This window comes from Hippoglossus hippoglossus, chromosome 13, assembly GCF_009819705.1.
Source record: "Hippoglossus hippoglossus isolate fHipHip1 chromosome 13, fHipHip1.pri, whole genome shotgun sequence".
NCBI lineage: Eukaryota > Metazoa > Chordata > Actinopteri > Pleuronectiformes > Pleuronectidae > Hippoglossus > Hippoglossus hippoglossus.
Window position 1 is genome coordinate 11,216,033 of NC_047163.1, and position 16,292 is coordinate 11,232,324.

The 16,292-nt window shown below is 39.9% G+C and overlaps 1 protein-coding gene across 1 annotated transcript; it reads left to right on the forward strand.

Moving 5' to 3' along the window:
* The first annotated feature begins 1,509 nt into the window (after positions 1-1,509).
* Positions 1,510-14,702, forward strand: si:ch211-195m9.3. The gene is made up of 17 exons (XM_034604820.1): positions 1,510-1,665; positions 1,761-1,793; positions 1,998-2,043; positions 2,930-3,084; positions 4,060-4,194; positions 4,688-4,876; positions 5,541-5,594; positions 6,309-6,494; positions 6,649-6,662; positions 6,917-6,939; positions 7,932-8,029; positions 10,105-10,196; positions 10,740-10,966; positions 12,432-12,582; positions 13,691-13,853; positions 13,974-14,027; positions 14,125-14,702. Exons 1-17 carry the CDS (start codon positions 1,638-1,640, stop codon positions 14,379-14,381), a joined length of 1,905 nt encoding a protein of 634 aa, XP_034460711.1. The 5' UTR covers positions 1,510-1,637; the 3' UTR covers positions 14,382-14,702.
* The last annotated feature ends 1,590 nt before the right edge of the window (positions 14,703-16,292 follow it).

The window sequence follows — 16,292 nt, forward strand, 5'->3', positions numbered from 1 at the left end:
GGTCACTGGTAATTTCTCAATTTGTCTCTTTTTTTTTTTTTTTAACACACTTTCAAAAATCCTGACCAACATGAATCATAGTGCCTTAAAGAAGTTCTCTATTTAGCATGCTTTTGGTGAGTTGCCTGACACAATGCAAATACAACTCAGTATTATGTCCTCTCTGTGGTTGCAGTCGAAACAACTCTATAAAGGTACCTCGTCAGTCTACCTTCCAGGTTTCTTCTAAACCTTGGTTAAAAATTTGCGGGGTCTTTCACCCGACTGGAGGATCCAATCCTCTTAGACCAACTTCTTCGTAACACTATGTCTGCTGGTAAAAAAAATAAATAAATAAAAATACACTTGAAATCTCAGATCCTCACCAGATAAATCGCAGCGCTGAGACGATCCGGGCTCGGGTCTCGGTCCCTCCGTCTCACCCGTCCTAATGGGGAGGTTTAAGGTTGGAAACTATTTTTCCAAGATGATCAGTCAACCGCTGACACCGAGTCCAGATGCGTCCAGTCGTGCGATCCCACTTCTGACACCAAATTGTGATGGAAATCTGGAAATACAAGAGGCTGGAAACACCAAAGTTATCCACGTGTATTTTAATAGGGGCTTTCTGCAGAAAGGATCAACACAGAGAGTCACAAGGATCTCAGAGTGAAGATGCAGGACACTCAAATGCAAGCATCTTATATAGGAGGACTAAGGCTGTCTCTCAGAACCAGTTAAGACTGGTTCTGTAGATGCAGGAGAGAGAGGAATCTAAACACAAACAACTGATTTACATGTGTTTCCTAAGGAAATAAACAGACATACATTCCGTTCTTTGGAGGGTAAATAAGTGGCAAAAGGGTCTGGCAGTTTTCAGGTCATACACAGTTCAGACCATAAAACAGCTCAGGTCATAAAGCATTTGAACAGTTTGTTTATATATGTAGATACAGGTCATAAAAGTCTTTAGACAAGGTTGCAAAAACTTACTTCTAATTCCAAAATAGTTTGTCAACCATACTTAGTTAATTTTTCTACTACAGATTCATGTTGAAACATTACTTCCTTTTCTCGTGTTATAGTGTCACACTATATAAGGAATCATGATTTCTTAGTGTGCCTGTATAATATCATGATTCCTTATTGCTGGAACTATGGGAAGGTGCAGGTGGCCGGAAGCCAGCCAGGAGACACACCTACAGGAACAGGCGTCGAAATGAGGACCCACAGAAAAACACCTACAGGCATGGATCCAAAATGATTAAGAAACAGTCCCTGCAACAGTCAAACTTTCCAAATAAATCCGGTTATACAACTTTAAATCAATCCTGTGAAAGTTCATTCTACCAGAAGAACAAAGCATTTAAAGGCAACACCACAGTGCTGTGTGATGAATACCTGTGTGATGATAACTCAGTGGTATTCTGAACTCCCCTCCATTGTATTAACCTGTAGCAAACAATAATAATTAAAAAAAACATATGGACTCTCTGTTTGTGTTTATTTTGGGCTGTAGCATGTGACTGCCCAGGTTTGAAATATTATGAGGTGATATCATTTGGGAGGAGTGGCTTAATGATGTTATTTAGTCTCATCTCTGCATCTCACTCAGTGCAGAGGCTGCTGCTAGATGCTTCAAAAGAAAGAGCTCCAACATGGCTCCACCTTGGATTGTTGGATTAGGTATGGTTACAGGCGCATCTTCCCACAAATACCACTACTTTTGGTTTGGTTGATATAAGAAGATCTAATATTTTTAATTTTTTGCATTCTTTCAGTGTGGCTGATTTGCAGCTCCATCACTCAATGTGGTAAGTACAGGGATTATTCATTAACTACTGAACTTTCTTTAATGATTCATGTCATAGGGCCACTGAAGCATCACTTTGAAAAGTTTGTCTGGGGTGGGGTGGGATCCTGTTTCCCACTGTAAACACATTTAGATCATCAGCAACACGGTCTGGTCAAGCCAAGGGAGCTCCATGACTCCAATGTACTTGTGTGTTTATTGACAGAGTCTGTCAAGGAAGCTAACGCAGTCCCTAATAAGAGCTGTAACCGGTGAGTGTTCACCTTCTTTTCTGTGTGTGTGTGTGTGTGTGTGTGTGTGTGTGTGTGTGTGTGTGTGTGTGTGTGTGTGTGTTTCTGTCAGAGGCTATCTGTGGCGACAAAGTTCAGAAGAGTAACCATGTAATTGAGGACGAAAATCTAGGCTCCGTGGTTAAAGTTAGGTTAATGTTTAAAGGTTATTTATCCTGATTATCTCTATTCATGTGATCTAATATATTTTATTGTTTCTATTGTTCCTTTATCTTACTCTCATGTATTTGCCTTGCATGTTTCTTTTTTTTTTTTTGTAACATTGATAAGAAAAGGTTAATGAATTGGTTTATTATCATTATTTTTGTCTCCATAAATGAATGCAAGCATATCCCCACGGGTGAAATATGCCAGTGTGTGTGGGTGTGTAGGGACCAAAACTTGTTTCATAGTCACATATCAAATATCACGTTTTCAAGTCCACAGGAAATCAAAATGAGTCAATGTAATGTCCTCTAAGGGCATGGAGACAGGTTATGTATTATGCCAATGAATTTCCTCAAAAAGATAAAAGTACAAGGTTGTGTGTGCCTGCATGTGTATGATTAGTGAACCTATGCCATTTTTGTAGTTCCAACCTCATTAACATTATTTTGGTTTGTGGTTACCCCAAAACTAGTACTGTTACAGTTGGGTCAGGTTTTTTCCTCTGTGATATGTTCACATATACAAATGTGTCGAGCTCTGCAGCGTGAAGTGTATAATGCGGCTTTCCTGTGTAACTGTTCACTTGTCCATCAGAGGGCAGCATTACAAAGCAAGTGAAATGTATATTGACAAAATTCAACAGTCAAATAACTTTTTTCACATATTTACAATGATGTGTCAATGATTCCTTGTCCTGCAGTCCATCATGTATGGGAAAAACATATGACATTCGCGAGGCTGTGTGCTGTGAGGATCAACTTCATACAGAGCCAGGACTGTCATGTTGTGGAAAACAGCCTTTCAACCCTGCTCTAGCCACTTGCTGTCAAGTAACACTTGGAAGCACATTATCAGGTAATGGAAATGAAACCGGCAACTAATGTTGATTTTGTTTGTTTAAACCAGGAGGAGAGCTGTGTAACTTGTGAAAAGGGAGAGAATTCAATCAAATAAACTAAAGCACTAAATAGCATGAAGAAGAAAATGCTGACACTTTCGATGAGAAATACTGAACATACCAAGAAGCTTTGTCAGCTGCATATCGATGTTGCCAAATCCCTTTTTCCAATACATTCCAAAGGCTTGTTATGTTAGATGTGGTGACTAGGGAAGCCCCAGGAAAATCCCTGAACTCACTGATGAAACCAGTTTGAGACGCCATTAAAATAAATCATGGTCATGAAGGAACAGGCTTTAGCATTCAAACAATTATTGATTGGCATGAAATATCCAAACGTTTGAAAAAGTTCCTCACATCCATAAAACCAGCAGCAGCAGCAGCCTGGACTGTTATCACAGGGCAGGCTAGGCCCATGTTAAGACGCTAACCAAATTCTGACCTTATCGTCTGTAGCCTCAGTGGAAATCCAGATTCATCAGACCATGCTGCTTTTCTGTTAGCTTCAACCTGTCCAACCCGCTCACATGGGTATTTGATGGGTAACTCTGAGGCTGTTGTGTGAAAATCTCAATCCAGCTCGTCTGAAACCAACAACCAGGCCCCAGTCAAAGTCACTGAGATCACTTTTTTCTGTCATCATGATGTTTGAAGTATCTGATTGATATTATACATTGGCTGATTACATAATCAGATCAATAAGCTGTCTTTTGTTGTGACATGTTGGTATCAATATGTTATTATTCTAACTATTTAGTTCACATGATGTTCTCAGGTTCTGTACTTAGATCATGGGCCTCCTTCTAACGTGGTTAATTTCTTTCTTGAACTCTGCCTCTCTCTGAGTGTGGAATTTTCCCAGTGCTGACGCAGCACTTTCAGCATTTAACAATGCTGGCGTCTGTATCTTGACCTGATCTCTGCTTTCACCGCCAAAGTAACACAGGATTTAAGTGAAACAGTGTCAGCCTGCTGTGGACTGGAGGCTTACAACCCACTCAACCAAATGTGCTGTGATTCAGCCATTGTAGCCAAACCTGTTCCGATGGCTCACTGTTGTGGAAAAAGTGAGTAGAGTTGCACACTCCATCTATGGATGTGAATCATCATATAAACACACTTACAAAACACAAGTGCAATTTATATTATGCCTACTAGAATAATCTTTTCTAATTGACAAGCGTTGTTGCAGGACAGTATGACCAGACACATTTCAGATGTTTGTTTACAGAGTATTGAACTGTGTTACCTCTTTTACAATAAAGTGTAAGTGTTTGATGGTTCAGAGCAGGAGCTGATTAAAACTTGTGTAAGCAGTTTTTTGGAGTTTTTTGTCCAATGGAAAAGGATCATAGAACCTATGGCAGTCATGTTGGATATTCCTTACAGATGCAAGTGATGCAACTGTTTTATCAAGTCTTACACAAACATATGTAACATATTCTGCTCTGTTTCATTCTATCCAAACACTTTAAGGATATGCAGTAACATATAAAATTAGTTATATCTGAAGTAATTTGATAATTTGTAATTACAAAATCATGGCAATCTTGTTCACAGGGGCTTATGATAAGGAAAAGCAGATGTGCTGTGGGGCCGAGCCCAACAGGATGGTCCTGACAAGCACGTCTAATAACCACCGGTGCTGTTCTCACAAGCAGTTTGACACCATGACTCACTGCTGCTGTGAAATGCCTGATGGTCTCAAAATACAACCCATTCTATCATCTTGCTGTGTGAAAGAGTCAGGTGAGACTGGAGGACTCTCAACTCATACAGCTCCTATACACTGCAGGATAAGAGCAATATAACACATCTAACATACATCACACTGTCATATCTATTCAAACATTAATTGCAATTTGTATTAGTCCTGAGGCATTTCAGATTGAGCAATCAATGACTGTTCTCATCTCAATATAAATAGATGTAAAAATCTGCAAGTACAGACAAGTCGATAAACTCCACTTGTGCTGTTTCCATTGTAAGAAAACAACTTTTGCTTTTGTGCTGGCACCTTTCTTCTAACTTAATCAGAGAAACAACATAGATAGCATATGGATGTGGGCCACTTCAGGCTATGATGCGGCACTTCTGGCCTTCTCGTGGCCTGGAAGTGAGGCCTAAAGTGGGCCCTCTTGTAAAATAGCAAATAGTGAACAGGAGCGGACCGTCCAAGTGCCATCATTTCACGCAGTATGTGGGCCAGATTGTTTGGTGTGGGCTAAATCTGGGTCAAAACAATATTATTATACAAGCCTGTGTAGCAGGGACGGATACAATAGCAGGGGCCTAGGTGAAATATGATTGGCCCCTGAAGTGCCCCTGTCCTGTCTGTAGTCTTTAAAAAAACTAGTCACTTACTAGAAATACTAATAATTAATATGTGATAATTTTTCTAAATATTTTCAAGAAATTCTGGCAAGCGTGACGAAAACTGCTCCAAAGGCCCAGTACTGTGATAAAGGTGAGTAGAACTGCAAACAAAATGTCATTATGTAATGACATTTTTAATTAGCCGCTATGTATTAGATACAAATGTTAGCTAAAGCTGTGCACTGGATTCTGGAGATTTTTTGCATTTTCTCCGAAGGAGGTGCATCTGTGAATGCAAATGTCCAAGTGAGACCCTCACGGATTATCTGCAGAGTTTCTCCACCTGGCCCCCCTATAATAAAGTCTGCAGAATCCGATGTGAGCGAACAGCAGACGATCCCCTGCTGCATTCACCAGTGAGCGAGTGGGAGGCTTGATAACGCTTTCTAGCATGCGGAGAGACGCAAAAATGAAAAAAAGCAAAACCAAATATCTCCCAGAGAAAAAGTGGCTTCATACACGTAGAAGAAACCGACGAAGATGTCAAGAGTGAGTGAATGTTTGTGGTGATAAGTGGTCGACACTGGTGTCTGTGTGTTTGTCAAGAAAACGCACGTGAATCTCGCAGCAGCCGGGATCAAAAGTATCTGCCTGCTGCTCCACGTCTCACCTGAATAATGTGGAGGATTTGTTGCTGTTTTGAACACGTCTATGCAGACAACCTCCTGCTGCGTTGTGCATGTGTGAAAGGCAAACTGTGGATGAAGTCTGGACACAATTTGCTGGATTTTATGTCATGTCTGAGAACAGCACGTTATGGTAGAGGTGACATTGATACAGTATTTCATTCTGATCGTCTCTGCAGACGCTTTTGATCCGGACACACACCTGTGCTGCGGTCCGGATCAGAAAAGGAAGATCCTGCCCTGGAAGTCCAGCCACCACAAGTGCTGTGGTCAAGAGCAGTATGACAGTAAGACTGAGTGCTGTTGTGAGACTGAAGTTCTCCAGATAAAACCCATCAATTCCATCTGCTGTGCACACGAGTTAGGTACGTGACGGAGTGAGCTGAATATGTTGTTTTTGGTTTGTTTTCAAAACAGTTGATGAGTCACTGACAAACAAGTTTTATCTTTCTTGCAAATAATGGTGACGCTTCCTATCTTCCACATTCACTCAAAATGTTTTGTGCTTTGTGCCCACAGGTGTGCGCCCGCAGGTAAGAAATCCCCCAAAACTCCTATCTTCAGTTTACGTAATTTATGTTAGTCATGAAAGACAACAATTACTCAACTGCCCAAACTTTGCACCGTAACAATAACCTCCCACGTATGTCGAGGCGGTATACTGCAACCCAAGGCGATAGATAAACTCCACACTGATTGATTTTTGTTGATAACAATATTTGAATAATTAGATCAGTCAGTGAAGGACAGTTGGGGACATTAACATTTTTGTGCCTCATTTTTTTAGACACTGATTCCTCAGCCCAAGTGGTAAGTCAACCAAATGTTTTAAGCCAGTGTTTGTGTGATTTGTTTTTACCCAATCTAACACTGGTTATTTTGACCCAGTGTTAAACACATCAAGCTCAGGTTTTACACATAAACTGTTGCAAATTTATCCTAATGTGCATGTGACATTCAAAACTATAAAGTATTCATACATTATTCATAATCAGAAACAAATAGTGACATGTAGGTTTAAGAGGAACTACAGAAGAGTTCACCACCACACTGGTTTGAACCATACAGTGTATATAAAGATGGACGACGCGTCTCCACTTCAGCCCACTATCCAGAAACAAAGCTAAAATATCCTGGACATTAATGCTGCCATTGCACATTTGGGGCCAGAATCTGCACAGTAGTGATCGGGGGATGGAGCCTCTGTAGAAAGGTCCCTTCAATACATGTCCGTGACCAGTCACAAGTCAGTTCCAGCTGATAATGAAGTCAGCCACCAGGGGGAAATCATGATGGCTTTGCTTCACTTTTGGGGAGTTGTTATGTTGTCCATCTTACTGGGTGAATAAAATGTCTGGTTGAGTTTTCTTGCCAAGAAACAAAAGTTTACAGTGAGTGTTACCCACCAGGATGCATTGTGTGTCCAATAAACACATTGAACATGTTTACTTTCTCATGAAATATTTGCACCGCTGAGTTTGAAGTACTTTACATCCTGAGTTATTTACATCCAAGTTTATGAGCTAGCAGTCTTCTTCTTCTCTGCTGTCGTTGGTGTGTTTCTTCGCACTTTACTGCCACCTGTAGATCAGTGGGATACTATGTAACCATTGACAGGATTGTGTAAATATGCATCTGATATGACTTTTAGTATCTTAAAAAGTGTGTTGAACACTTTGCAGCTCACATAGAATACTGTAAAAAGCATTATGCGATCATGCTTTGTGTTATGTGGTAGTGCTCGTGTGATTTGATATGGACTGGTCCTCTGTTTATTTATGCTTATCTTTGCACATTTACAGCACTGAGCCACACACACGTGTCTGTGGTTCATCATGTTACAACCCCCATGAATTGCAGTGCTGTGAGAGAGAGCATACAACACGTCACTTCAACTCAGGTATGACTCAAGATTTGTGTTTGTCTTATCTGATGCTTCTGATAGAGGAAGAAGAAGAAGTAAGACATCCATGCAAATTATCCTTCAACAAGCATTGCACCTTAGTATGTAGTTACATCTCCCCCTTAAAGGAATAGTTCACCCAAAAATTATAATTCACTCATTATCTACTCACCAATATGCGGATGGAGGGGTGGGTGAAGTGTTTGACTCCACAAAACACTGCTGGAGTTTCAGGGGTAAACAGTGTAGCAGCCAGGAAGCAGCCGAATCCAATACAACTGAAGATGTTAGGGCTTATCTTCAGACGTAAAATACATAACATGCCTCCATGCTGTTCCTGTGGTGTTATCCAAGTGTCCACAAGCCATGACATTCATATTCGACTCGAAACAAGGTCATTTCCACTGTGTTTTACGCCTAAAAGTCCACCATAAGTGGCTAAACTAGCTGACGTTAGCATTTCTGACGGTCCCTGAATGCACCTCGTCAGAAGATATCAGCGACATTAATGCTTTAAAACATGGTGTACACCACAGGAGCAGTATGGAGGCATGTTATGTTCTTTTTCTGTGGTTTTTTTACGTCTGAAGATAAGCCCTAATATCTTCAGTTGTATTGGATTCGGCTGCTACCTGGCTGCTACACTGTTTACCCCTGAAACTCCAGTAGTGTTTTGTGGACTCAAACACTTCACCCACCCCTCCATCAGCATAGGGGTGAGTAGATAATGAGTGCATTATCATTTTTGGGTGAACTATTCCTTTAAGGGGACAACCTAATTAGATTTTGTTGCATTTCATTGAAGATATGAACCATAGACTGTAAATAAAGGTGGTTGACATGTTTCCACTTTCTCCCGCTGTACAAAAATGAGGCCAAACAATCTGCTGCCATCTTGTTCAGGGTGTAGAAATCAACAGCATTTAGTGGTGAAGTTGCATGCTGCAGCTGGATAACCCTCAATTCACCTTCCCCTTCCAAACATGAACCTGTGGTAGACTTCAGTTCAAAAGGTGTTTAGTTTTTCCAGTTTGGGCTAGTGTTAAAAACATGGCGGCCTCCGTAGAGAGGACCAAATTTCAATGTAAATATAAAGTTCTTAAATATAAAGGGCCCATTCTAGGGTAAAGAAAACCACAATTGGTAAAATTCAGAGGATTTCATACTTGTGAAAACATCACTAGGATAATTTTATATTGAATTTCTTGAATATACACTGAACCTTTAAGGCCAAGAGCTAAATGATTGTGGTAAACGGAAGAAGCCACCGCCCCAGCACTGGAAACTACCCATAACAAATCTTGTAATCTTGGATGTCTGCTTTCTGGAAGAAAGAATGGAAACTTCAGGGTTATTAATTCTACGCTGGATGTTTTTTGCAACCATGTTTCAGACAAAGTTTCCATTCACTAGATTTATATCAGGGCAGATTGGCTGTATAAGAAGGGAGGCTCCTTGTAGCAACTATTGCTTAGTTAATGCCCTGGAAAAAGCTCCTTCGCTGTAGGCTACAGATGCTGGCAGCTCCTGTTCATTAAGCAATAACCCATGCATCACCTGAGGTGATGTCATCCCAACAGACCCAACAGGTTATTACTTGCTGGTGCCTCTTTCAGGACAAATTTTCCGGCTCTTTTCTTGTTGCTGTTGAGGTAAAAACCAGTGAAAAAGTGGAAAACCCAAACCCTGATCTTTAGTGTCTCATTTACAGTATATGTACAGCTTAAAGCAACACTGAGGAACAGGAGAGGGATAAGAGTCTCACTAGCTGTCTTCACACATATACTGAAGTATGGACATTTGCCGAAGTGGCTGTATGTGAGAATGCAAATGTCCCAATCAGTTGCTACAGACATTTTATAAAATGTTCCTGCCAGCCCCTGAGAACATTACAGTCGACACTTCAGTCTCACATGAATGCTTACGGAACAGTTTAATCCCCAAGTATGCATGTTCTCGCATTCATACGTATTGTGTCATCCTTCCTCCAACTAATAATTCCCACGTTTTCTGCCTGTTTTACTTTTTTTATATTCTACAACTGCTCTGCCCTGTATCCACTCTCTATTTAGGCAGATGTGATGCCACCCCCACAGTGTATGACCCACACACACAAGTCTGCTGCGATGGATGTTTATCAAAGAAGGAGCCCTGGATACGTCAAGTAATTTCCACATCCGATTCAGCTGGGTGGAACATTTAGGAAATAGTTTGGGAAACTTAAACCACAGTTTCCAGTGATGTTTATAGGCTCTGCAATAATCAGTTTTACCTGCAAAAAGAAAGAAAAAACTTGAGGCAGAATCTCTTTTGTGTGGCTGCTTGTGGAAAAATAATGCAGCACATCTAGTGAATATAATGAATACAAATAATTCTGTACGAGTCTGAGAACTAGGACAAGTACATCCCAGGTTTTTCTGGAGAAAGCAAAATAAAAAAAAGATTTGGACTTACTGGACTAAAAGCCCTGCTAAAGTTAGCGTCCCTACCGTTTTTGCATTTGCAAAAGGAAGATATAACAACATCCTGGTAAGACTTTAGGAAATTTATATTTGCAAAGGTCACTGTTTTTCTAACCTGCATTTATCCTTATATTCTTATATGCATATATATGTGCCAGTACAGTGTATATGTGCAGTGCTTGTGTGTGTCTGCGTGTATATACATTGCTGCACACTTATAGATGTATTCTCTCTGATTCTTGAAGTGCTGTGGACAGACGGCGTATGGCTTTGCAGAACGCAGAGTTCTGTGCTGTAACGGCACCTTGTACAAGGACATAGAAGATGGAGAGGAATGTTCAGATGCCAATATTCCTTTTAATCCTACTAAAGGGACTCTATGTTGTTCTCAGTTTCATGGCTCACCTGGACAACACTGCTGTGGGACAGAAACGTACCTGCCTCAACACGAGATCTGCTGCGATGGTCATAGGTGATTATGTCTGCTCGTGTTTTCATGCTAGTCTAAATAATCATGAGAATTCAGTTAGACAGTCGCACATTTATTTTTATCAGCTTGGTATGCTGCAGCTTCTGGTATGTGTCTGCTCTTTTCCAACTATGACCCCTTAAAATTGTGTGTTCCATAGTTGAGCAGTGACGATGTGTGAGCCCCACTTAAACAGGCACGCCAGACTGTCTCTGTGAGGATTCAGTCTAGACTCTGAGACAAACAGATTGTCTACATTGAAGCAGTGTTATTTTTTCAGATTTCTTTTAAAACACACCCAGATACTATACCGGGAAAGGGCTGTTTCTGCCGTCTTGATTCTTGGATTCTGTTACTACACCCACCCTGTTTTACTGCCACAGTGAGGTCAGGCAGTTTTATTTCAATTTATATTAAACTTAGCAAGTTACTTGTGTCACGGTCCCGACCTGCACAATTCCTTGGTCTGCATCCTGAGGGGACTGAGATAAATATTTCTGTTGTAAATTAGCAAGATCGGTGTATAAACAAACATCACTAAAGTATCTTTGTAAAGGGTGGGGCTTAGCGTATCTTGATAATTACTCTTAAATCTTGGTGGTTATCTTCAGCTCTTGGTTGGGAATAGGCCTACCAATGATTTCTCAGGCCGACCCATATAGGGGTAGATAGAATATCCGAGCGGGATTCATTTAGTTCATTTGGAGCCAGAGCCTATGCATTAGTATTCATTGTGTGGAGCCACGGTTTCAAGGTCCAGTCGGCACATCATCAAATATCAAATATCTAATTAAAACTTAGCCAAACTTACCGAAAAAATTTGCACACAAACAACATCTGAATGATAAGAAATGGCTAATATGACAGAAATAATATTTGAGAATTTTTTTTTTTACATGTACTTTGACTTTTTGATTTAGCTCGTGTCCCATCCACTAAAATGGAGGAGGCGGGATTTATGAGCTTCTTCTCCGTTCGGTTTATTGGCGGGTGGCAACCAACGTCAACGTGCAGTATAGGTCATGCTGCCGCCAGCCACTGGGTGGCGATCAAGAGGCTTTCACGGAGCGGTCATGTCAAGTCTATGGTTAAGACCAGCGTATTGCCGCTTGTCTGTTAATACTAAAAATCAAACTGACTTTCTGTGCTGTATCTGAATTTGACTCACTGTTGCTATTTTATTGTTCTGATCTGACGATGGGGTCGTAGAAAGAATAAGTAATTTATTAAAAAAGAATTATGCATATTTTAATCTCTTTCGTATTTAAAAGTTTTTCAAATCCTAGAGACAATCAAATATTGAATTGAAATACTTTTATTGAATTCAAACATCTCTGGAACATCTAGAAGTGATTTTACCCTAACTGGATAAAATAAGCATCATAAAGGCCTGAATATAAGATCTATTTATTGTAATTGCTTGAGAAATGTTAATGATATTAAATATAAGCTCTGTTTCTCCATCCAGACATCGTAAAGGTGAACACATTCATTGTTGTGGAATTCACGCATACAACATTAATGACCCGAGGAAGTGCTGTGCAGGGACACTCCATAACCTGACATCATTAGGCAGCTACGGGAAAGACGCCCAGTGCTGCGGATCCATTCTTCAAAAGGTGTGTTCGTAAATAATCATAATAATACTGGCAGTTTACAGTCTGAAAGGTTTATTGCTTATGTCTGTTTAAAATATATCCATGACCTTAAATATTCCTGGAAAGGGAACTCCGTCTCTTCCTCCTCCTTATCACAGGCTGGACGTGATGAGGAGCTGCTGTAGGCAGCCACTGGCCGGGGCCATCATGTTTTTCGGTTGTCAGTCCATCCATCTGTCCCATTTTTGTGAACATGACATCTCAAGAACTCCATGAGCGAATTTCTTCAGATTTGGAACAAACATTCAGTTTGACTCAAGAACGATCTATATCAGAATTTAGAGGTCAAAGGTCAATATCACTATGACTTCTCAAAACCCCCCTTTGCCTTGTGAGACTTAGACTCAAAGATGAACTGATAAGGTTTTGGTGGTTGAAGGTGTAGGTGACCTCATGTTCTTGTGAAGGTGATACATCAGGAACACCTATAGGGGATTTCATTGCATCTGGCACAAACCTTTTCTTGGACTGAGGGTGACCTGAGTAGCAAATTGGAAGTCAAAGGTCACTGTGACCTTACAAAGCACATTTCTTTGCCTTCTTAAGAACGAATTAAGAGAATACCATCACATTTGGCACATATGTTCACTTTGACTTATGGACTAACTGATTAGATTTGGGTGGTCAAAGGTCAAGCGCATGGTGCCCACACAAGGCATGTTTTTAGCCTCTTGAACATGATATCTCAAATCTGCCTTCAGGAAATTTCTTTAAATTTTGACCAGTTTTCCCTTGGACTCAAAGATGAATTGAAAAATGTCTCTAATATGAAACTCAACACAACCATTTAGATTTTTTATATAAAAAGAATTCTGGCTAAAATGATCAGTTATTATTAATATATATCATATTAATGCAGCCATCTGGTTTGGTGCACAAATCACAGCACTTCTGCCCGTAAGTGTGGGGACATCCATCACTGTGTCTTTGACCTGTTTAACATATACATCTTTACTCTATGTCATGGACAAATGCAGTGATGTCAGTCTCACTAATCTCTGAGGGTTTGATTTCAAACAAGCATGTTAATGTGACTTTCATTTTGTTCATAATTCTATGCCGACTTTAGAACCAAGATGTTTGCTGCTCAGGTGTGGACAAGGAGGTGCACTACTCTAAGAAGAGCGGACACAGATGCTGCGGTCACCTCTACTATGACACGTCTCTGTGGTCGTGCTGTGCCGAGAAGCTGAGTCCTTTACACCAACCAGGACAGGCCAAGATGAATGATGGTCAGTTTCTATTTTGTCCCTAACTCACAGAATAGTACTGGATCTTTGTCATTCTATCTTGATGCATATGCCAGTTTCTCCATCTTAGCAGAAATATGTTTTTATAATTCTCTTTTTCAGAATTCAGGTATCTGTCAGTGAACAATCTGAACTCTGAAGATCTTCGTAAAGAAAGTAAGACACCACTTTATAACTTAAAGGTTGTTTTTTTTAATTTGTGAGCAATTGCTGTCTCTGAAAAACATTACACATTTTTCTTTATGTCCTTTAGTGAATATCGGGACCGTGGAAAGTGTATCTCTGCACAGTGTCGTGTTCCGCGATGTGATGAAAATTGACGCAGTGAGCTGCACTGCCAAAGCTTTGGCGTTGCCTTACATCCTGAAAACACCTGATCGTTGCAACAAACCTAAACTGATCCCTGGCAGGACCTACTTCTTTGATGAAGTTCATGTCTTCCCTGGTTCCATCCACAACCCTTTTCAGTGGCTCCATTTAATTAGTTCCAAATGTCTTACCACTTTTTGACATTGCGGTTTTTCTGCTGAAGAACATATTTGAATAATATCATCACTCATCATGTGGTTCTATTCTCAGCAGTCGCACAGCGGATACTCTTAACTAAGTGTGGGTGTAGAACAAATCTAAGTTATTTAACCGCTATTTATCAAGAGGAAGAAGAATGCCTTAAATTGTTGCATCTGACCTCGCAGGTAATCTGACCCGAAAGCAGACATTAAGAATAGTTTATAGAAAAAGGCAATTTTCTCCCTGATTGTCTCATTTAACGTTGTTGGTCATTAAGATGCAGTAATATTAGAACGAGACTGTTTCATAACCAGTTAAAAACTCTTTGGCTTTAACTGCAGCCTCTTGTCAGATAGCATCGTCATCACTGTTTCCTTTACGGACCACCCAGCCCCACGTTTTGTGTGACGAACTATTTCTTCTTTTGTTACATAACTAGTAGCGTTAGCACTTTTAATGAGAACACCCATGTGAAACACGATGCATGTCTTTTTTTTTTTTAAACTGTTCTCAAAGACTATGAACCTGCCTTTATTTAACATCTCATGGAGGAATTGTATTATTGTTTACTTCTATTATCTACAGCTACTGAGTTTCACTTAGCAATAACTGACCCTGCTTTTCACTGACGACATCAATCACTACTGTATCGGTGCTTTACATTGTGACGTATTCATAAGACTGCAGTATTGTCTCAGAATATACAGGTAAAACCTCGAGCAGTAAAAGCTGTGTCCTCTGCTGAAAAGTTCAGTCTCCAAACTAATGTTGATTTCATCTAAGCTAAACAGCTATCGGTGAATATTTCTCAGAGTCACTCTTTATTAGTTTAATGCTAATCTAATTCTTATATTACTGTTTGTCTGCATTTATTGTTCCATTTTATCCTCAGTTGCATTCAGATTGCATCATTTTTTCAAGTGAGTGTCTGCTATTATACATAGTCATAGGAAACACATGTTTGTGTTTGATGCTTTATTTTTCTTAGTCATAAAACTATTTATACTACGAATCAAAAAATGTGTTATATTTTTAACAAAGGTGCTGTCTAGAGAAAACCTAAATTTAGTGGATTTATACATATTCTATTGCATGTTGATTTTTAATATGTTAAAAAAGCTTTGTGCCTGTTTCTGATAAATAAAACTGTTTTAAATAAAAATCAAACATCTTGTGTTGTATCTCACTTATCTGGGACCATAATGTAGTATCACAGGATACTGAGGTATAAGCTCTACTGACTACAAATTGTAGTTAATGAGACGGTCACTGATTTACAAGTTTATTTACAAGAAACCCTTGGATGCTCCTCATCACCCTGCCCTCAGATTTAATCCTGGAGATCATTATAAAACATCTTTGTGAACTGTATGCCAAACTCTTTGTGAGGTAGGATATACAATTTAGTGGTTTTACCATTAATGTTTGCACTGATCCCACGCCCCAAAAAATGCACTGTGTGGGTGTGAAAGATAGCAAATATTCAAATAACATTTCTCCAAAGTCATAGCTGACCTTTTGTTTTATTTTTATTTTTTATTTGCCTCCATAAACATATGCATGTTTTTGAGGTATGAAGGGGCCTGCACAACCATGTTTGGAGGGTTTGGAAATGGATTGTCTTTAATTCTAATTTGACTCCCTACCAAACCGACTTCAATGGCCTGTATCACTAAACACAGTTATATGAGCCCTTTCAGGTTTTCATTACCAGGTTCAAGGTTCACATTGCACAGAAAGAGGAGGAAACCAGCAGAGAACGCTCTTAAGACTTGTGTTAAACAAGTTAGAAAAGTTTTGGAGTAACTTGAGGGTGTCAGTATCACTGAAGCAAACTAAGGCAATGCACACACAGTGCAGGGTGCTTCATGTTAGGCTACTTGTGTTGTTCGCAAAAGATTAAGACAGAGC

Bases quoted from the DNA above. Each gene is read 5' to 3' on its own strand.
- si:ch211-195m9.3 (XM_034604820.1), top strand. From the start codon at position 1,638: ATGGCTCCACCTTGGATTGTTGGATTAG. The intron at 8,030-10,104 runs GTATGACTCAAG...CTCTCTATTTAG, and splicing joins AACACGTCACTTCAACTCAG to GCAGATGTGATGCCACCCCC. The intron at 14,028-14,124 runs GTAAGACACCAC...TATGTCCTTTAG, and splicing joins TGAAGATCTTCGTAAAGAAA to TGAATATCGGGACCGTGGAA.